Source organism: Talpa occidentalis, unplaced genomic scaffold (assembly GCF_014898055.3).
Source record: "Talpa occidentalis isolate TD23 unplaced genomic scaffold, MPIMG_talOcc4v2.1, whole genome shotgun sequence".
NCBI lineage: Eukaryota > Metazoa > Chordata > Mammalia > Eulipotyphla > Talpidae > Talpa > Talpa occidentalis.
In genome coordinates this window covers 88,683,551-88,707,164 of record NW_026555331.1, presented here as the reverse complement: position 1 = coordinate 88,707,164, position 23,614 = coordinate 88,683,551, and the positions used below count along the sequence as shown (strand labels likewise).

The window sequence follows — 23,614 nt, the reverse complement described above, 5'->3', positions numbered from 1 at the left end:
CATTGAGAGTGAAGTTGATCCATGAGAAAAGTTTGGGCCATATGATTTCCAATGAGATGTGAAGAATAACCTCCAAGTCACCTGAATCTTCTTTTCCCTGCTGGAAAGACCTCTGGGTGAGAGGACATATGTTTTGACAAATCATGATCAGATGTGGGGCTGTGATCAACTAAGAGATCTGAAATCTAAATGAGCCAAGGCAGGAAAAGTACTAACATATCTCCTACAGATCATCCTCAATAGATGCTTTTTATTTCCATACAAAATAATTCTTTTATGAAACAAACTATCCTTCAGTGAACCTAACTATCATTTAAAATGTAAGATACACTCATTATAGACAAATTGGAAAACCAGATCACTGGAAAGAATGATTTAATTCATATATCTATCATTCTACTCTTAAAGACTTTATATATTACATCATCTTTTTCTACATTTCTTATACAGCAGCAGTCATACTGTACATTTAACTTTGTTTCTGAACCATTTAACTGAATTATAAAACCAGAAATCTTTATATTTTATTGAAAACACCCCATAAATTTCATTTATAAAAATTGAAAAATAGTCCATTGAATGGATTGCCATCTTTCTACACATTGACTTCTTGTGGATTTAAAAGATGATTTTCTTAGAGGAGAAACCTAAAAGTGGAATTACTGTCAGAGTATATTAACGTCTTTACAGTTCTTGATATTTATTGCCAAAATGCTTTCCCAAAATGGTTGTACCAATTAAATGGCTTTCAATATCAATACCCATTATAACTGGATTTGGATTTATAATTATCTGTGAGAATAAGAGTTTCATGATCTTTTATAATTCCAATATTTTCAACTTATATAACATGTTATACTCAAAATTTCTTAAAAGCAAAATCCTGGCATCCTGTAGATATTTGCTATTCTTGAGAATGATTCTCTCCAGTCACCTTTTCCTACACCACTCAACCCCAATTCTTTTCCACTCAGAACTCAGCTTTTTAAGAGAACAGTCTCATTCCCCTTATAAGGGAGTGGTAAAAATTTACATCATATGGAATTTGCCAAGATTATGGACATTTTTATTCATTTTAATGGCTATCTGAAATAAAAGCAACAAGCAAATTATTCCCTACAATGTCTGAAGGCTCCTAGAGCTTTGCTGAAGGACCTAAGGGAAGTACAAAACAGTAAAAGTAAAGTGGATGTTTCATTAATGTGAGCATTCCATACCTTTTTCCAAAAAATCATCTTTTGTTTTCTGAATTATTGAACTATGAATTTTTGGCTTGTAATTCAACTATTTATAATATACAGAAAATTATAAACCTGTGTACTAGATTGAGATGCATGTTTAAATGAACTGAATACAGACAGAAAAGTCCCCCAAATCCTGACTTTAGTTCCCAGAGATTTAGTATCACACACTTACCGATTTTTGCAAAGCATGTTGTTGTTGCTACCACCTTAATTATTGTTTTTGCAATTGCTGTCTATTAAGTTTCCTAATATAAACTGACAGTAAGATTGTTTTAGGTCTTCATTAAGAAATTATATTAAATATGCAATAAGCTACTTGGTTTACCAGAAGTTGGGGGGATATTAGTGTCACAGTTTATTATTATAAATAATTTTTGTGTCTTCTGTCAGTATAACCACAGGAGTAGCTCAATACCACCAGCTGATAATAATCTTTATAAATCCTACTTTACAGCAATACCATCTGTTAGTTATTATTTTATATGTGTCTCCATATGCATATGTGAATTAGTTGTCACTCAAGACAAATATATAAATGGAATTGTGGTCTTGTGGGGAGTTTTTTATTTATTTGTTTTTGTAATTTATATTTAAGCCAATGAACTAAATAAATATACAGTATTCCTCAGTCTTGGAAGACCAAAAATAAATGTGAATTTAAGAATAATTCTCATAGTTACATACAAGAAATTTAAATTCAAGAAACACAATAAGTGTCACTAAAAATAGACTGAAAATAATAGTGACCAAAATTGGAGATAGTTACATTAACATCTGAAATTTACATAAGTAAACCTATAGTTTACCTACAAAGTAAAAAACCAGGTCCTCTAGTAAATTAGTAGCAAAATGGTTCCAGTTTTCACAATATAAAACACTTTCCACAACTGAAGATTAGAAAAGAATACTAATGACTTGCTTACTTGTAATGTGTATTCCCTTAAGGGATGAGTCATAATGGCAAAGACCCAAAACCAGGCTCTCCATGAATCTGTAGGTTTACCCTCTTAAGCTGTACCCAATCTTAAGTATAGCAGGAGGCAGTAAGTAGCTGCAATGTCATTTCAACTCACTACCAAATTTTACCCAGAAAGGCAACATAAAAAAGGAAGAAATAGAAGATATGGATAATCTTTCTTCAATTGGATAACTACTTCCAAGTTATAATTTTCCCCTCAAGTATGAGAGTCTAAAGACCTTAATTTTAATAAGTTTGCATGGGCTTACTGAAGTCATTCCTATACCACACAGCTCCAGACACCAAAATTCCACACATCAAAACTCCACACACCAAAGCATGATGACTCTGGTTAAAAATTCCCAATGGCTCTGAAAACATAGACTAAAACACAACCTGAAAGAAACCACATTCAATTATTAGATAGTTCAATGATGTTGCTCAAGTTCTTCTAGTTTAGGTGACGATACTTTGGGAACAATAAGGTAGAAACATTAGTAACTGACGTAAGTTGTCATTGAGAGAAACCCTAAACTATTTGGAGACAGGAAGTGAAGAGACCAACATACTAAGAAGTTATGATTTTCTGGAATGAGAGAGAGCTCTATTATTTTCAGTTCCATAAAGTAAAAAGTCTTCTAATGAGTTACTCTAAGTAAATATGCTGCTTTTCACAGAGCTATTTGGTTAAACATATTAAAATATCTCATAAATATATATAAAAATTAACTTATTTAAAGTCCAATCCAGATCTCCTTTTCTCAAATTATATTTTACCTAGATGCTAGAATTTCCATGATGTCAGTGGGAGGCTGTACTTGGAAAGGGAACATCATCTTGAAGTATTCTTGGGGTAGAAAGTGTAAGGAAAATATCACAGACTACTTAACAAAATATTTTAAGTGCCATTAAAATGACAGTGTAATCAAGGCCAAGTTACATTTCTGTATTAACCCTTTCTTATCTGTCATTGCCATTCATGGTGTAGTTTAATACCATGATTTGCTTCTGAATTTTTAAAAATGTACATAATGAAGGATTTCATTTCACAGGAACTTAATCATATAAAAATTAATTGTATGAAGAATAAGAAAGAGTTTCTTCATGGTTCAAAGCTCGCCTGCCTTGACTCCCTAATATTTCCTCCTCCACTGAAATCTCAAATACCTTTATATTTTTGGAGTTTAAGGAACATATTTATTCTGCTTTGTTATAATGACTTGTGGAATTTTCTGATTTTCCATGAATAGATTGAGAATTTTTTATTCTCTAAATCAGAGTCATGGAGTTTTACATATCGTTATATCCTCCCCACTCCTGTGTCCAACCTTGAAAACAGTAAGTGATCTAAATGTTTGAATTAACCAAAACCCCTATTTTATATACTAAAAGATACTTTCTCTAAAAGGTCCTTAGAAAAATGAGATATTTTGGCAACCGAGAGTGTTATTTTTAAGATTTATACAACCTAGGCTAATTGTTCAAATATGTTCTCATTTTAAATAATATATCAGCATTTCTTATATAGCCATTAAAAATAAAAATGAGAAACCTTCCTACTACGTAAAATAGTTACAACTTCTTAATCAGATATATAGTTTTTTAAAAAATTAATCATTATACTTTTTTTTTAACTAAAGTAGTTAGGGTGCCAAAAATCATGTAAATTAGACCTTTATGGATTAATGCCTAAGAAATATCAGAAAAACTTTCTTTTTTTGCAGTGAGGGGGAAAAGCTGTGATTAAAAGATTATAATGAAGGTGGAAAATAGAATTTAATGAAGAGATTTACTTATAAGACAGCATCCACAGATATTAACTTACCCATGCAGAAATCAGACATAGCATCTGTGTCACACTATGTATCTGACAGGATAGCGTGTTAGTTGCTGAGGTTATACAAGCTAATTAAGGTACTGTCTCTACCTCAGACCATAGTGAAATCATAAAAGTCACAACAGGTAGTAAGAGGACATTGAGGTTATCTCTGGTGGGGGGAGCAGGGAAAAAAGTCAAGGAGAGAATGTTTGAACAGGGTTTTGAGTGGGAACTTTAATCTGCAGATTTCAAGACATGAGACCAAGAAGTTATACAACTTGCCATTCATGTTTAGAAAGGGATTTGGGAAAGAAAGTGCTCATCTTAAAACAATCTAGTGAACAGAAGAGGACCTCACTGGAGTATGCGAAACCAGATTTGGAAGATATCTGTGAAATAGAATCTATAGGACTTGATAGAGTTGATGAGTGGGGTGAGAAGAATAAGTCAGAATGACATTTACAGGCCCATACTTTGACAGATGGGGGATGTCATTAAGTAAAATCCAGGTTATCAGTTAACAGGTATTTACTGAGCACCTTCTACATACCAGACACAAGTCTGTTTTCGTTTTAGTCAGAGGAAGCAGACAGTAAACAAATAATCCAAACATTGATAAATCTGATGGAGAAAACAAAACAGGGCTCTGTGACAAGTGACTGGGGGAGGGCCACTTTAGCTGAGGTAGTCATGAAAAGTGACACTTGAACTAAGGCCTGAATAAGGAGGTGGCCAAGTGACATTCTAGTAAAGAAGGGCTGGGAAGTACAAAGGGTAAGGTGGGAAAGAGCTTAATATGATCAAGGGACAGAAAAGCAGCTGGTGGTGGAGGATGGAGACAGAATCTGGGGGTGTGGAAAGAAATGAGAGCACTTTGTAGCCCACTGTAAAAAGAGTTTTAGCACTTATTCTACTTACAGTGGGAAGCCAGCAGATTTGAAGCCAAGGAGTGATATGATCTGATTTACATTTCTGTCTGCTGTGTAAAGAATGGACATAAGGGGAAGGAGGAGGCAGAGCCCTGGTGAAAGTGGAGGCTAGATGAGAGCTCTGCAGGTCTGATGTCAAGAAGGGGTCAGAATTTAGATCCAGAAGATGAGGCGACATGACTTACTAGGCAATGCGATGTGAAGTATGAGGGAAAGAAAGGAGCCAGGGGCACCTCATGTGGGTTGATTCTAATCCACTATATAGAGGGTGGTGCTATAAGCAGATAGTAAAAACTTGAGTAGAGAATAGCTTCAGGATGGTAGGATTAGTACCATTCTTTGGTCAAGTAAAGGCAGAGCTGCCTAGACGCTGGTGAGTGAAAGAGCATGCAGGCAGCTGAATATAGTCTAGAGCCCAGGGAGAGGGCTAGAAGGACTCAAACTCTAGTATCATCAGCCTCTACATAAAGTTTTATCTTTGCTGATAAAAGTACACTATGGGGAGAGGTGGAAGACGGCTTTTGGCTTTGGATCTTTGAAGGAGAGTAATAACAAATTCCATTTTAGACACTTAAGTTTGAGACAAATGATTATTTGGCCTGCAAAAGTATTTTATTATTATCAGTATAATAATAATAATAATAATAATAATAACAATAATAATAATCCTGTACTGTGATTTAACCGTGAGCTCACTTGTAGTGTCCCAGTTTCTTTTCTGCTACCTAAATAAGCTCTCTGATATCATGCACTGTTCTCAGTGCCCCACACCTGTTTAGATAGAAGGTACTTCTGAAACATCTGTTATAGCATGAGTATAGAAATCCAGTCTTAAAGATTAAAAGTTGATTGTATAACGAGAGATTGAAAAACCAATACTCAGCTTGTTTCAAACCTTAGAGGATCAATATCTCCAAAGCTTCTTTCCTAACAATCTTGGATTCTTTCTAAAGTGAATCAACTTTAAAAAATAATTTGAGCTGGGCCTCCCCGGTGGCGCAGCGGTTGAGCGCTGGGTTGCGAAGCTGCCCGCAGCCTCTTCAGCGCTGGTTCGATCCCCGGCTGCTCCCCGGCCACCGGAGGAGGGTCCCACATGGCGCGCAGACCTCTCCTGCTGCCCGCTGCTCCTTTCAGCAGTGTACATCTGTCCTTCTGCCTGCTCTGTTCTCCCCTCAGGCTCTGGTGATTTCTCTCACCCTCCTGTGCTTCTGACTGTACCCAGTGCTTGTATTAAAAAAAAAAAAAAAAAAAAAAAAAAATAATTTGAGCTCCGTAGATATTTTTAGTGAATCATTTAACTACGCAATTAAACCCAAGTCATCGTGGATGACATCTAAACCATCTTGGTGGTTCCTTTCCAAACTTCAATCTTTATTTCCTATCGAAGATGCCACTAAATGCTCACTAAATGCTCACTAAATGCTTGCAAAAACTGAAGACATTAAGTTTCTAGAAAATCTTTTTGATACCTACTCTGTGCTAGAGTAGGGGACACTGTGATAAAACAAACAGGCCAGGTCCCCAGCCTCACTCTCGCTGTATGCAACACATAGAACACATGTGTTACAAGTTGAAATTAAGTAGAGGTATGTTACCATGTAGATTTTCAAAGTTCATGGATTTCTCTTCCATCCTGATAATCAACATTCCCCCAGTCTTGAGTCTTGAAAGTGCTTGTTTTAATTATTAAATGTTAGTATGTTTCTACATAGCATAACAAAGCATCCCAACAACATTTTCAAGTACCCTCTATGAGCACATCATTTTCTCATGTGGACAAGAATACATCCCCTAGTCTTTCTGCTTAACAATGATAAGGAGTGCACTTTGATGGTAGAAAAAGCAAAATAGTTCTGAATAGGTTATTTTCAAACCTTTCTCTATAGGTTCATATATTGTCTACTTCTCCCAGTGTATTAGAAAGTAATCATTCCATTAAAATAGTTCAAAAATTTTAACATAAGTGCTCTATTCCTCTCTCCCAACAGAAAGCTTCCATTTCCAGCAGTGAAAGCTAAAGCACAGCACTTTGGAAGTCACTTGCTGTATTGCCAACCCGACTTTTTAATACATCACCTTTTTCTTGATAACTAGGCATCTGTCTACATAGCAAAAGCAGAAGTTATTTATACAGCCTCAAAGGAAAATATAATCACAGTGACTTTTTCAGTTGCACTCCAAAAGGATTAATCCAGTTACACTTACCTCCAAAGGCAGGTTGCCTTCTACTTCTGAAACTTTACCTCTTGCTGCTGTTCTTTGTTCATTTGCTGTATCTCCTATGAAAGCAAGAAAAAAAAACAACTTTACTATATTATTGAGACCAAACTGTCTTCTATTTTAATTGCAATGTCTTTTATTACTATGTGTTTCACATTATGGAGGCAACAACTATTTCTTTTGTGATGGAGTCAATAATTAATTTTTTTCAACCAGTAATTTTATAGAGGTCTTCTCATAAATCACTCTGAACCATACATTTATCCTGCTTTATAGGATTACACTGGAAAAAAAAATCAAGTAAATTCATATCCTGTAAATGAAGTCATATTTCAAATAAAGTAGAAAACTTATGACTTAGAGAAAAGGCAAATTATTTTCAAATTAAAAAGCCTTATAATGTGAATAGCTGTTCTCCAAATGATTTTTTTTAATTAGGCTTATTCTTTTTTGTAAGCATTTGTTTATATTTCTGTATATCTACCTCAGAGTATATACCTGTGTGTGTGTGTGTGTGTGTGTGTGTGTGTGTGTGTGTGTGGTGTAATAACTGATCAAATGTTAAATCATCTTTACAGCAGGAAGGAGCAATGAAAATATTCATAAATAAACCTTTGGTTCCTGAGGCTGGTGCCTGGGTGGTTATTACTAAATGAAGATGATGACTAGCCTGGCTCCAAAGACAGGACAGACACAGATATAGGTAAGTATAAGCACAATTAAATTTGTTAATGGTCTATTTTAGCTTATCAATTATCACTAATGGTCTGTGATTAACACATGGTAGGTAAAGAAACAATTAGCCTACTTCTTTAAGGCATAATGACTGGTCAATTTAGTAATTTGTAAACTACTCTTCCCATAACATTAAGCCAGCTCAGAAATGTCCACCACAGGGATGATTGCAAAATTCATAGATGATGACTTACGGGCATTAAAAGTTATGACTCCAGGGCCTCCCTGCAGTGCTGAAGTCTCAGCACTGTCAAGCTATAGGTCAGCCACTGCAGCAAGAGTTTGATCCCTGGCTGGCCAGGGAGGTGACCCACATGGCAATGCAGACCTCTCCTGTCTGGTCTGTTGCTCCCCTCAGCAGTGTATTTCAGTCAGTCTGCCTGTTCTGTTCCCCACTCTGTCTCTGGTGAATCCTCTCATCCTCCCACACCTCTGGCCTTCACCCCAGTTCTTAAAAGCAAAAATAAATAAAATAAGCCTTTAATAAATATACAATCTGTTGATATAGGTAAGGTAATGAGTCTTAATTGGAGATAACAAAGAAGTTAACAAAAAGTGTAACTTTTCCATGGAAACACAAAAGTTTATCAATGGTTAACATCAAGGAAGAATACCTCATGAACTTCTGGGTGTATCAATAGAATAAAGTTACTAGTTGTTAAGTGAAAAATTAAATTAACCTCCTTTTGTATCTAAGATGTCAAACAGCTAGCTTGATGTAAGTGATTGTGCAAATGGACTATTTGCACATTAAGAAGAGCCTTGTTTTCAGAAATCCCCCTTGTCTCTGAAAGTCAGGGATAAAGTCATCAACTCCAATCTAAAGGTCCCAAAACAGATGCACAAGGCGCTTTACTTGCATGATTATAGGCAACGTGAGGCACCAAGGTAAAGGGAGTCTCTGAGCAAGGAGGGCAAGAGGTGTTTAATAACTCACATGTCTGATGGACAAAAACATGTATTACCCAATGTGGGCTACCATCTACTCAAGGAAGACTTTTTACTTTTTAAAATGATCATTGCTCCATCCAAAGTCACACAAACACTGAATTTGGCTAAAATCATCCAGCACGAAGTCTGTGCTGCTTTTGCCATTTTTTTCTTTCTAAGGTATTTACCCATAGAGAACGTTCTCCATTTCTCCCTGTAGCTTGAACAGCCAGAAGCTTATCAGTCACTGTTCTTGACAGCATATAACACATGTGCCTGGAAGCAACTGTAGGATCACTATTTACTGAAATGCCATGTCTGGCGATGACTCAGATAGGACATGAACTGATTACAGGGGAAAATGCCATCTGCCAGATTATTCTCTGTAAACAATGGCACAAAATGAAAACTACATAGACAATGAACAGAAAAGAACAGGTCACAGTAAAATTTAATTTTTGAATTTCTCCCTCCTACTGAAGAATGACTATCACATACAAATTCAGGTTTTTTTTCTTTTTTTTTTATAACCCAAATGAAAGTTTGATACTTTTTTAATATGTAAAGATGGATGTGACCAAAGTTTGAAAACTAAAGCACTTCATTATCAGTTAACTCTAATTTATATGCTGAATAGATTCAGAGTTTTCATTTACAAGTCAGCTGTTATAAAAAGAATAACAAAACCAACCAGCCTTTCCACAGTTCTTTACATTTTGTAAAGCTTTTTTGACAACACCATATTTGATTCTCACTGGGGCACATTAAGACAACCATCGTCTCCTTCCCTCCCCACCCCAACTTACAGGCGTGAACCCCTGAAAGGGCTGAGGCACTCACTGGCTTGCTCAAGGTCTCCCAGGTAGTAACAGTGGGAGCAGAATCAGATTCCTGACATCTATGATCTGAGAGAAGGTTCCAAAGGAAAGGAACTGAGGTAGGAAGAATCTGGTCTCTAAGATACTGCAAATCTTGAAGGATCTCTGCTAGTGTAACTCCCCTGGGGCCCCTAATACTTTACTCTATTCTTTTTTCCTTCCACAGGGCCCCTGCATTATCTGTTCTCTTCCCTTTGCACCGGCGATGCCAAATACCAGAGCAAGCCTCTGTCCTTCCTCCAGTCCTTCAAAGCAAACACACATTCTCCTTGATGTTCTCCCAGGAGTATGCAAGACTAGAAACAATTGTACAAGAGGCGAAATTCCTCATTTTAGAACCATGCCATTCTCTTGACTTGAAGTTTTTATTTGGAATGAGCAAATGATAAAGGCTGCTTATACACATCCAAGCAGCTCATTCAGAAATGTATCTGTATTTTACATTAGAGGTTGGCAATTTTTTTCCGCAAAGGATAACCATTCCACAAAAGGGCCAAAATCTCTGTTACATCTTCACAACTCTGCCATCATGGCCTGGGGCAGGCATGGGCGATACAAAACTAATGGGTGTGGTTGTGTTCCAGTACAACTTGCCTTACAGGAACAGGTGACAGACCATAATTTTCCCGTTCCTGTTTTAGAGAATGTTATGTACCATCTTTTCTGGGATTAAAAGTTGAATGATCTTTGAGTTATGGGAGGAGATCTTTTAAAAAGGCAGTGAACAGAGTATCAGCATGATCCCATTCTACTGACTAAATTAAGTTGAGGGAGAGGGAAAATAGTGGTCAAGAATGAATGCCAAGATAGGGAAGGTGGAAAGGAGATGGGCAGTGATGGGAGGGGAATTCTAAAGGAGACTTGTTTGGGCTGGAGGTGGGAAGGTGAAGGAGCACCTTACTCCTCATTCCTCTTGAATGTAGAGAAGGCTCTTGTAACAGTCCCTCCAGGCCTCCTTCCATTGTATACTCCATGGGTTGGTGATTTGGAGGGACTTGGTTACAAATGGTTCTAAACCTTCTTCCCCTATACTGAAAATGGAAGGACCACAGAGAACATATGGTTCTGCCTCCCACCCCCCACCAGTCCTCCTCTGGGCACTGGAGGGTGCCCAGATGAAATCTGAGATTCAGATTAGGGAATCCATTTGCTCCCTGATAGATGCCACAATTCCTCAAGATCTGCTTTATAGGCAGTAAAGATGAGAAGTTGGTCTCCATCTGTTTTTCCCCCTAAATAGGCCAGATCTTATCTAGAGAAGAGGTGTGCTGCTACTGGCCTGCCACAGAGCAAACAGACTGGCAATGGGCTGGTGTGGACCAGGTTGGAACCTGCCTGCCTATGAAAATCTGTGAATACATGAAACTATTTTCTTCCTTTTCTTTAATTAGAGAGGATTTATCTAGAACTCTGTAACTGAGAATGCAGTCTGCAAAACACCAGCTCCACAGGGTTCACATGGAGGGAATATTTCCATGGTCAAAAACATGAGATAGTCGTATGAGATACTCCTACAGTGTCTTAGCCTGCCTGCTACTTTCCACTGCACTTGAACACATTAAAGGCTCTGAGAAATTCTACAGTAAAGAAACTTTTAGATTTTCATGATATGTTTGACAAGGTAGCCATTTTTTCTTCCGATACCTATTAAATATCTTGGAAAGGTCCATGACCACACTATGGGAAATCCCAACAGAATGTTTCTGAAGTTCAAATTGATTATGTAATATATTATTTTTTTAATTTAAATTTTATTTTTATATTCCCCATACAATTACAACCCCCTTATTTTTACCCAAAGCCCTCCTTTCCCCACCCCCAATCCCCCATAGAGTGTCTCTTGTTCATACTTATTTGTTGATTTTGATATTTTCTTTTTTAAAAAGAATAACTGTAATATATTATTTTTACCTAGACTCTTTAAAAGACCCTCTGCATTGCCAAATCCTTATTGAGCTTGTGAAAATTCATTTCACATAGTTGTAAGCTATACCTGTCTTCTGCTTTCCTTTAGGTGAATCTTTCACAAGTCCTTGTTAGCTCATTCAGCTAGCTGCATTTGGGGCAGAGTATAGGTGACTGCACTCTGCTACCTAATTCTGATTCCAGAACAGTTGATTGTCTACAGAGAAGAAAAGGATAACCAGGCACCTTGAAGACACAGGAGAATGCCCCAGTGTTCAGAAATATCTCCCCCACAAATTCCACCAATTAGAGATTCATTAGGGTTAATGAGCTCCTCTTTTAAAATGCAAATACCCTCTGGGAGTGTTTGCTTATTAGTCATTCACCAAGTGAAGTAGTGGAAAGAACAGTGGAATGGCCATTCCATTAACTCCTTTTCATTCTTCACTCACATACTCATTATGCAAGACAGCCTGGCACTGTGGCAAGAGAATGACTTTGGAATCTGATAGAACTCAACCTAATCCTTCACCAAATCTCTGACCTTGTGCAAGTTACTTAACTTTTCAGGGCTTCAGTTTCCTCATCTGAAAAATGGGAATAATGATACATAATGAGGCTGATATGAAGATTAAACGAGAAAACAAGTTAATCACTAATTGCAGAGAAGAAGGGAGAGGAGTTGGGGCAAGATAAATGTTTTGTCATAATTCTTGGTATCAACTGTTATGCCTTTGTCATGCAACTGTTGCCATTATTTTCAGCATTGGAGGTAACAGAAAATACCCACAAGTGTTAACCTCATTTTGTGCCCAAGGCAGTGTTGTGAGGCAGGCTTTATTACAATCATTTAAAGAAGGCAGATCTGGTGTTGGAAGCCAAGTTAGCTGAGAGTGCCAGATCATTCCATGATATCATGCTGCTTCCCACTACTTATCAAAACATGAGTTATTTAACTCAGGTGAATACACCTTACATTCAAAACTTCAGTTTAGTTTTCCCTTCCATTTTTTCTTATACTGTCCTCATAATCCCCATTTTTCACAATAATGAAATTAAAACTACTAATTGAAATTAAAACTGCTAATTGCTAAAGACATAGTCTGCTCCAGAGCCTGCTGCTGCAAGAATGAGATTCTGACGACCATCGTTTATAACCTCACCAAGATACAGATCAAATATTGGAGCGGCTAAGCCACTGAAGGAAGAGTGCAGTTAGCCCAGAAATACAGGAAAAGGTTCAAGCTGACTACAAATTACAGAAAAACAAATTAAATGAACATATTAATGTGTAAAATATATTACCATACCAAAATTACAGCATCCCAAATTTTCTAAGGCTAGAATACAACTAACTGGTATCATACTAATAATGAAGTGACACTCAATAAACATGACTGTATGTTGGGGGGAGGGACAATAAGAAAGATCATTCTATCCCTATACTCACTAAGGGTTTATAAAATTAATCATAATGGATGTTAAAATGTGAAAAAAAATTAGATTAAGGGTTCAATAGGACAGACATCTACTCTATAATAGTGTGAACTGAAATTTTAACACTTACCTATATACAACATTTTAGGCATTATGTTAGACTTTAACCTCATGAATGCTATTAAAGCTTAGGGTCACATTGAATACTTAGAGCATTTACTCTGGGAAGTAAGAATACCAGCAAATCTGAGGTCAGATCCACTGATCAGTCTTACAGGTCTGCTCTTAATTAACTTGTCCTGAGATTTCACAGATGTCTTTAGGTCTGAATCTTGTTAGTTTGTACCTATAGGCAATACTTTTTCTGGAAGATCTTAAAGCAATCCAAAAACATTAATTAAACATTTAATATTATGTTAAACAGTTAAGCTAAGGCATTCTTACTTGAAGATTGGAAGACTGGAAACTCAAAGGCCTAATTAATTTTGTATATGTGCATTTGCATCATGCTATACAAATCTGCCTTCAGTGGCTTTTTTGTTAATATCTTTTCTAACTCAGAGTAAATTTATATACTGCGAGAGTAACTTGGGTTGATCCTTTCTGCCTCTGGATCCCAAAATGCCAATGAAAGAAAACTCTACAAAGGGCGTGCTGAGCAGTTCCCTGACAACAGGTTCTACAGGCACCGCTGCAAGCAAATAGGACTGACACAAAAAGGATTTTCAGTGTTTATAGCATGAAGCTTAAATCTGTGAATAGCAAAAAAAATATGCTTACTCTACCAAGTTATCTGGCATTCTGAAACAAAAACTCAAATGTACTGCGTGTTGTAGGTGAAAATGATGGCAAAGATCCATCAGCAATTATGCAAACGTGGGTTGTAGATACCTCGGCATCAAGTCACTCACACTCAAGAGTTACAGTCTCCTTTCCAACCAACGAATAAACTTGTGAAACTACTAGCTGTTGGTGTCAAGTCGGTTCAGTCGTTTTCAACATAGAAAAATAAGTGACTTCAGGAGATCAAAGGTAGGTTTCGACCTGTACCATCAACTGATCCTACCGGAGATATTAGTTAGGTAAATTTCTTAATCTCTTAAAATTGAGTGGGTTTTTTTTTAAAGTTGAAGTAGAACAGAAAACTGCGAAGAAAAATTTCTAGCAGAAGATAGTAAGAGAAGTATGGAGGGGTATACTTGAATAAGGTTAAAAACTAAGCCCCCACTGACCCAGCAGGAAGGTTTGGGAAGCTGGAATAGATGAGGGAATGGATAAGGCTGTCTAAGGGACAAGGCCATAAAATCAAAGACCACGACCAGAAGAACCAGCCCAGCTCCAGAAATGAAGACACAGAGGCCAGAATATGTATCTGTGTCTAAGGGCAGTACCAGAGACCAGCATGCCAGCATATAACTGGGGCAAACTGGTGCCCCAAGTTAGAAAGCCCATAAAACCAGTAAAAAAGAGAGCCTCAAATCATCCTTAGCACGCAGACCTCTCCCATCTTGCCCACTGCTTCTCTTAGCAGTGTATTTCAATAAATCCACCTGTTCTGTTCTCTACTCTGCCTCCAGTAAATTCTCCCACCCCCGTGTTTCTGGCCTCACCCGGATCTTCTCCCCACAACACAGTGTATGAAATTTTATTACAATGAGATTCATGTTAAGTTTTATTCATTACATAAATAGTTGTTGAACATCTATGATGCGCTATGTATCATACTGAGCACGGGTACCAGGTGAACTAGAGCAACAGTATCTTTGCCCTTACACAGCTTACAGCCTAGAGGGAGGTTCAACCAAGAAAACAGGAAATAACAAAAATTGGTTCTAGAAATGAGGCCCAAACTAAAAATTATGGGACTGCCAAATTGATTCAGGAAATGTATAAGGACCACACTGTGAAAAAGGTAAGCAGCTATAAGAAGGGCAAGATTTGTTATTAGAGTTCCTCCCTCCCTCCAGCTCTATTCATTTAAAAAAAAAAAAAAGTATCATTACTCAGCATCATTACTTTTAGTGGAAATCAAATATGGGCCATGCTTTTGTGTCACTTACACAAGAGTTTGTAGAGAACATTTCTGAAAATATACCAGTGTCTGAAAAGCAAAATTACTTGCAAATCACACATAATTAAAAGCAGTCATATGTGCCAGATACAATAAGGTGGCATGATGTGATGACTTGATATAGACAAAGAGTTTGACTTCAAAGTGCAAAAGAAGCTTGTTGAAGATATTGTGTTGTATTGAAGATATCACACATGCCATTCACTTATACTACATATATAATATATATAATAGTTACAGTATAAGAGCTATGTAAGTATTAGAGCTGAGTAAGAACTTAGGTAAACCTAAGCAACACAATGTCTGGGGGAAAAAATTCTAACATCTTTGCCAACTAGAAGCAGACAGACAGCAACAGTGACTAACCAATTAGCATCCTAAGGAAGAAGGACCCTGAACAGGGAAGATTGAAATTTAGAGAGGCAAAGTCAAGTCAGGCCACCCTTTGCTATATTCACAGAATTTGCAACTGCCTGCAAAACGCGAGCAGAGTAGAAAAGAAAGTGAGTCACTGGCTAGCCTGGATGAATGTGCCCCAAAGGAAAGCAGAGGACTGAAAGAAGCAGGGAGTGGGTCTTCATGTCTACTTGATGGTGGGGCAGTGCCTCTCTCATTTCAGTGTGTATAAAACCAACAGGATGCAAACTCCTCAGTCTCAAAAGAGATTTGACTTGTGAACTTTGATAAAGGACCTAAGGCTCATGAACAATACTTGGAGGAACACTAAAGCAGACGGAGATAACCTTACATGACTGAGATTACCATCTGCCTAATTTTAAGAATGACGGTCTCTTCTCTCCTTCCCTTCCACAATGCTTAAATAGGTAGAGGGCACTTTTCTGAATATTGAAGTTAGCGCTCAATAAGTATTCCCAAAGCATTGAAATCCCAGAGAAATATTTGTACGTCCATGTTCACGGCATCATTATTCACTAGAACTAAAGGTGGAAGCAACCCAAGCGCCTATCAACAGATAGATGGATAAACAAAATGTGGAGTAAACATACAATGGAATATTATTTAGTCTTAAAAGGAAGGAAATCCTGACATGTTTTACAATGTGGGTGAACCTTGAAGATATTATGCCAAGTACAATAAGTCATGAAACAATAAATACTATGATTCTATTTATATGCGGGAGGGCCTAGAAGAGTCAAATTCATGGAGACAGGAAGTAGAATGGTGGTTGCCAGGGACTCGGGGGAACGGGGCATAGGGAGTTGTGTTTAATGGGTAGAGTTGAGTTTTTTGCAAGGTGAAAAGAATTCGGGAGAATGGTTACAATGGACCTGTGAATGAACTTAATGCTGCTAAACTGTATAACGATGTTAAGATGGTAAAACTTACGTGTATTTTACTAGACTATAATACAAAAATTTAAAAAGGTCTATCTTTTATATTTTTACTGTATTGTTTTTTATTGAACTAACAGTTTATGAAATTTAAAGATAGGTATACTACTGACCAATACTTTATTTTAGAATTAATTTTGTTCTAGTAGGTATTTACATTGTTAATTTAATAAATATATATTTAAACAGAAAAGGGAAAATTAGATGAAGGAAAAAGTGTGTTTTCTTTCTTTCTATTACAGATTTAGTTATAGATCCATAAAGGGCCTGGTTATTACAAGGAAGAGTTTGACCATTGGCCAGTTACAATGCATTGCAGTAAAAAATTAATAAAGCATAAGATGGAGCATACTTTGCCATTCTGTGCTTCAAACAGATGAAGCACAATTCAAGAACAGGCAAAATTTCAGCCCTAATACGCATATCCTTTAAAAATCTAAAGCAAAATACCTAACCTTTCTGTAAGGAAAAGACCTTTTTCAGTCCAGTTTGGCCTTGATGTCATTAGTACAGAGGCAGGGGTTGCTGACAATGAAATCCAGGTGTTTGGGGGGAGGAGTTCAATGTCAACAAATAAATTTTAAGGTTTCCACTGCTGGTTTGTGCTTTTTTTCCCTCTAGAAACCCCACCAAATCTGAGGGATTGAAGGAAGGGAAAGAAGGGGAAGCAGAAGGAGTAAGATACAGTAGGCAATTTAGACTTTGGGAGGCATCAGCAACTGGGAGATCCTAAGTTAACAACTGGGGACTCTGTCCTTTGGGGGTTCCGAAATAGGCTGATAGCACAAAATCAGGTAAGTGCAAAAGGCAAAGTCCGTTAAGAAGGAAGCAACACCCTGGTGAGAGTGAGCCAGTGGCATGACTAGAAAAGTATGAGACTCGGCTTGATGACAGGGTGAAAAGTGATGATGGAAAGAGCAAGAACCACTCTGGCAGAAATGTTCCTCAACCTAGACCTCAACAGCCAACATGTACTCAATCTTCATGCCTCAGCTTCAACTCCACCCCTTCAAGACTCTCCCAACGGAACCATGTCCCCTTTGCATGTTCCCATATGTTATTTTTTTCGCCAAACACGTCACACATTTGCAATCACTTAATTATGCTCACTCACTTGTTTAAAAGTTGTTTTTCCCCCTAGAACATCAGTTCCATAAGGACAATGATGTGTTATTTGCCAGAATATTCCTAGCAGCTGGGACAGTGGCTGGCACCAAGTATACACAAGGAAGTTCCTTATGAAATGGCTATTTTATGATGGATGCATTACAGTCTCAGAAAAAAAAAAGTCTATGATGAACTAAGGAATGAATAAAGGAAGCTGGAGAGGATGCATTATGATTGGTAAAAGGAAATAAGTTTATTAATAGCACTTAGAACTGGTGAGAGGCAAAGGCTGAACAAAAGGCTAAAGGAGAGATCAATAATCAGAGCGCTAATGTACAGTTTGGACAGAAGTTCTGCAAGAAAGGATTACAAGGTAGACCAGTTGTAAGATCCTTAGAAACACTTCCCAGCAGTTTGTAAGGGTAGAAGAAAATGGACAGAGTCAATAGTGACTTTGAAACTGATAGTCTCTAAACAGATAGGTCTTTAAAGATGTGGGGGAAATGGGACAGAGACTTTACGAGATTTTATGGAGTTACGATGAGCTTGAGATAATTTATATGGAAAAAAAAAGAGGTGACTGAAATGCCAAAGGAATTCTCATGAAATATTATTTATCTTATTATATTTAGAAGTGTACTTTAAAATTTCTATTACTATGTATTTGATATATTTTTAAAAATCTTAAAAAACTAGTACATTGAAAAAACATACCAGGGGCCTCCCTGGTGGCACAAGGGTTAAGCACAGCACTGTGAAACTGCCCGCAGCCTCCGCAGCATGGGTTTGATTCTCGGCTGGCCAGAGAGCTACCCACATGGCATAGTAGGCCTCTCCTGTCTCGCCCACTGCTCCCCTCAGCAGTGTGTTTTAGTCAGTCTGCCTGTTCTGTTCCCCGCTCCATCTCTGGTGAATCCTCTCACCCACCCCTCCACACCACACCTTTGGCCTGTACCGCATAAATAAATCTTTTTTTAAAAAAAGAAAATACATACCAACAAAGTTGTGATATTTTGAAAATTACATTAAAAATAGTTGCAAGATTCAAAAACATTTGTAGATATTCAGCCTATAAAGGAGTCACTAATTTCAAGACTGGTTAAATAGGAAAACCATGCCATTTTAAATTTAGGAAAATCATATGTGGTATATATATTTTATATTTCTAATTTATTACCACAAAATTACACCATGTTATGCTGTTTCAAAAATTCTATATTTTTGAAATAACAATTCTTTTATTGAATCCCCATTATATATCTTCATGACTCAGTGATTTCAAATAAATTCAGTAGTTTTCTAGGGGAAAGTTCAGTGAAATTAGAATTCATCTGGACATGTGCCTAATTGCAAAAGACATTTTAAGTTCCAATCTCCAGTAACTTTAAGGCTCAGAGGACTAGAATGGAAAAAGAGAAACATATTAATCATCCAGATCTGTTATGCAAAGTAGTCTAAGAGTAGTTGCTTCATTCAAATCAACCTGTCTCAATCAAATCCCTTCTTGTCTACAACTTGCCCACTTTTACTGCATCCAGACTTAATGAAGCAAACCACCTCCTGGGGCTATCAGATTCTCTCTCTCCACCGTAGGAGAAAGCACATCAAGTTTAGTGAGACAAGACCCCAGGAAACCAGAGCACAGTGGCAATTGAGAGGGAAGGCCTCTCAATCTAAGCGAAGAGTGAAAAATAGCTATCACAACAAGACTTCCTGAAGAGGAAACTATTGAATGATTACTTCTCTGTACAGTGCCAACTGATCTATAAACCATGCATCTACCTACCATGTCCTAGCAAAAAGGGTGAGAAAGAAAAAGATTAAAAATAAGGTTAAGTTATAGCAAACAGTGTGCTCCACAAACTTCTCAGGCTGCGAGACAACATGTAGAAGTAGCGGGACAGAGAGCTGGAGAAATCGATTGGTTTAGCTCTGACTTCTCAAAATAGTAAATGAACCCATATTCAAATATCAGTAGATAACAAAAACATTCTACTAGGGTGTGAATGTGTCCCCTCAAAATTCATATGTTGAAATCCTAACCTTAAGGAATATGGTACTGGAGTGGACTCTTTGGGAGGTGCTTAAGTCTCCAGGGTGGATCCTTCATGAATGAGATTAGCGTCTCATAAAAAGACCCCACAGAGATTCCTTACCCCTTTCACCACATGAGGACAAAATGAGACAGTGCCTGTTCTGAGGTAGGAAGAAGTCGATCACCAGAAAGCAATCACATTAGGGTTGTGACCCTGGACTTCCTAGCCTTCAGATCTGTGAGGTTTACTTTGTTGTCTAATGGCCTTCCAGCCTATGACATTTTGCTAGAGCAGCCAAATAGTCTAAGACACATTCCCAAAGTTAGTTACTTAATTATTTGGGGCTTATCCATTATTTCTGATTGTCCAAATATCTATTTCCTGTAAGACTGAAGGGCTAGTCTCTATTTACAAATCTCTGTATATAGAACACTTTTTAAAGTATATCTGTCATTCTATGTTCTTCCTTTTCTTTCTTTCTGAAATGAGTCCCAAGAAAGTAAAAAGTGGCAGGGTATTTGAGGCCAGATTCCTGAAGTACAAAGAGGATAAAGATGGGCATGGATCATTTCATTATTCCAAAAAAGAACTCAGAGAATGAGAATGACATTTTGAAATGGCCACCCCTAGCCAAAACTGACATATTTTAAGCATCAAAATAAATAATGACAGTAATAGATTATAATCCACTTTAAAAAATAGGGATTCATGAACCCATACTCAAAAAAAAAAAAAAAAGTGAACAAACTAAAAGAGAATGTTTTTCAATGAAATGCCAACTGATGAATTAAGAGGGAATGAAGGAATTAAAACTATCATTTGGCAACTATCGTAGTAATAATTCCTCCAAGAAACACAGATAGATGCTAAAGTAGTAGGTGAGAAGTTGATGAGGAACAGGGTATCATGCAGCCTCAAAGCACCACCTCCAAATACTGATTTTAAAGAGAGAATGAGTAATTTTACAGTAAAGACTTTTGAAGGTATGACCCTAAGTAAGTAATGATGGTTAACATCTCCATATAACAAATAGGAATCATGTACCACCCAATAGAATGCAGTGAGAAGAATACTTAACTTCTGTGATATCCTTAACAAAAAAGCATAAACTGAATCTAACGGCCACGACATGTCAACAAACCCAAATTGAGGGATATTTTACATAATAACTGGCTTGTAAACTTTAAAAGTATCTAGATATTGAAAGTCAGAAAAAAATTGGGGAACTAATCAAAATTGAAGGAGATTAAAAAGAGACATAACAACTAAATGGCAGCATGATTCTGAACTTGATCCATTTTGCTATAAAGGACATCATTTGGATAAAAAGCAAATGGAGGTCTAAGGCTTTGATGGTTAATTTCCTGATCTTGATGATTTGATGGTAAATGGGAGATGATTGCTGTCCCTGCTTCCTTTCTTAGGAAAATTTTCTGTACATTGGAAATTATTTCAAAATAAATAGAAAATAATAGTTACTAGATGGCTACAATATATAGATATGATATGGAGAGAAGACAGAGACACAGGGAGAGATCTCATTAGCTTATTTATGTTTTTATTAAGGCAAGAGTGGTGGTTTACAAAACTGCACACAAAACTGTTCACACTTCCTCAGAGCTATATTATCACACCAGGATCTCCCCTGGTAGCGCAAGCGGTTGAGCACAGCACCGTGAAGCTGTCTGCAGCCTCTGCAGCACCGGTTCGACCCCGGCTGGCCGGTGAGGGTCCCACATGGTGCGGCAGACCTCTCCTGTCGCGCCTGCTGCTCCCCTCAGCAGTGTATTTCGTCAGTCTGCCTGTTCTGTTTCCCACTCTGTCTCTGGTGAATCCTCTCACCCTCCCGGGCATCTGGCCTGTACCTAGTTCTTATATAAACAAATAAAATAAATATTAAATTACCACACCACACCCACCACCAAGGCACCCATAGTCCTCAGTGGCTCCTTTAATTCACCCACAAAAAGAGAGCTAATCATTGACCTCTTCCCCTGTTCATCCCAGCTGCTCCTGATCTTGAGGAAAAGTACAACCAAACATCTAGTTGCCTTGCTTTCCCCTTCCCCCCACATTTGGTCAGTCACCTAGCTGGTCTTTGTATGGTGGCTTCCACTTCCTTTTGACTTTCCGTTTTCACCAGCCCTATACTTCCCTCTGTGATTTCCACAACTGGCCACCGAATCAGTCTCTCTTCTTCTAGCCTTGTTTACTTTCCTTCAACCCTTTTGTCCTGATCTTCCTTAAGCACCAATCTGAGCATTATCCCTAACTCCTCCACCCCCAACAATTGTATAGCTCTGTTGGGCTTAGGATAAAAGTCAAACTCCCTTACATGGTTTATAAGTCTGGGAAGATCTGGTCCCAGAAAAGCTGTCATCTGTTTCTACCCCTCCCGCTTCTGCCCTCCAACCTCAGGACAGTCGCTTTCAGACCCTCAAATGCACTGACTCTCAGGTACATGCATATCTCTGTCATGAACACCTTTCCTCACTCCACCTCACCTATATCCCACTGAGTATACAATCAATGCTCAATAAATCTTAGGTTTATTTTTTTTAAAGATTTACTTATGTATGCATACAAGAATTGGGATGTAAACCAGAGGTGTGAGGTGGGTGAGAGGATTCACCAGAGAGTGGGGAACAGAACCGGCAGATAGACTGAAGTACACTGCTAAGGGGAGCAGCGGGCGAGACAGGAGAGGTCTACTGTGCCATGTGGGTAGTGTCCTGGCCGGCCTGTGATCGAACTCATGCTGCAGTGGCTGGTAATAGCTTGAAAGCATTGTCTTTAACCCCTGTGCCACCAGGGAGGCCCCAAAAATGTTCAGTATAATGAGTGAAAAAAATGATTGAATGAATTTGTAATCTTTTCCCACATTCCCCCAAACTACTATTGATCAAGTTTTCATTCACTTTACTGCAACTTAGTACCATATCCAGATTCAATTCTTATATCAAACCCCATCACTATTTTGCGCTATGGTTTCTTTCTTAACTCTTTACCTGCTAAAAATACCTGCAAAAATCTTTAGATACTTGGAAATTAATCTCTTCAGTTATCAAGGGATGTTTCACACACAACAGCAACTCTAACACAATTCACATAATCAGGGAACTTTTCTTAGAAGGAGGGGCAGAAAGCAGTTTAAAAATACATTCTTAATGATACAGTAACATGTCAACAGGCTGATCTTGTTTATTTTCTTACATATCACTTTTCCTCAGAAGACTAAGCAAACATTTTTTTCTACTTATCAAGAGAATTGTGACAACTTCATGAAAAGAGAGAATCTCTTTACAGCTTTATGAAGGAAAAAATTTTATTGTTGAACAAGTGAAGAAAATCATGAAAGAGAGATTTTAAAAGTTCTCAACATCACAAAATGCCTAAGTGGTAGAGCCAGTATTCAAACTAAACTTGCTGGGTTCAAGACTCACTTTCTTCCTAATATAATTCTGAAAGGAAACACTCTGCCTCCTCCTCCACTGCAGGATGTCTCTGATTTATAATTGTCTGTTTTTGCTTTGTTGTGTTTTGTACTGTTATTATTTTTTTACACTGATGTCTTATTTGGTTCCTCTATATTCCTGCTAGAAGTGAAACCATCCGATATTTTTCCTTTTTCCTTCTGGCTGATTGCACTGATCAGAGGGGAGGGAGGGAGCAGCACAGGGGAATGAGGTGATGGTGCATTGGGGAAGGAAACTCTATGGGGACTACACCTGAGTGGGTAGGGAGAAGCAAATAATGTTTTAAAATGATGTGAAAAAAAATAATTATTAAAAAAATAAGTTTTCTAACTCAAAAAAAAAAAAAAGGAAACACTCTGAATTCTCTTCATGAACAATATCCACCTCCAGAGTGGCATTCTGTCCTAGGCAAACTGGACTCATTTATGGTCTTAAGTTTCTTCTTTATCCTACCTGCTGTCTGTGAATATATTGAATGAAGCTAGACAAGTACAATGTCTACTTCTGGTTTCCTCTA

The 23,614-nt window shown here is 37.6% G+C and overlaps 1 protein-coding gene across 8 annotated transcripts in view; it reads right to left on the bottom strand.

Annotated features, from left to right (window-relative positions):
• UMAD1 (UBAP1-MVB12-associated (UMA) domain containing 1) overlaps positions 1-23,614 on the bottom strand; it is a 317,588-nt gene that overhangs the window by 162,487 nt on the left and 131,487 nt on the right. For 7 of the 8 annotated variants that reach the window (XM_054692381.1, XM_054692385.1, XM_054692379.1 and 4 more), the window contains one exon: positions 7,156-7,229. In XM_054692381.1, coding sequence (XP_054548356.1) covers positions 7,156-7,229 — 74 coding nt within the window. Of the gene's footprint in view, positions 1-2,979; positions 3,274-7,155; positions 7,230-23,614 lie in introns of those variants that run through there. The other variant, XM_054692386.1, reaches the window with a different exon arrangement.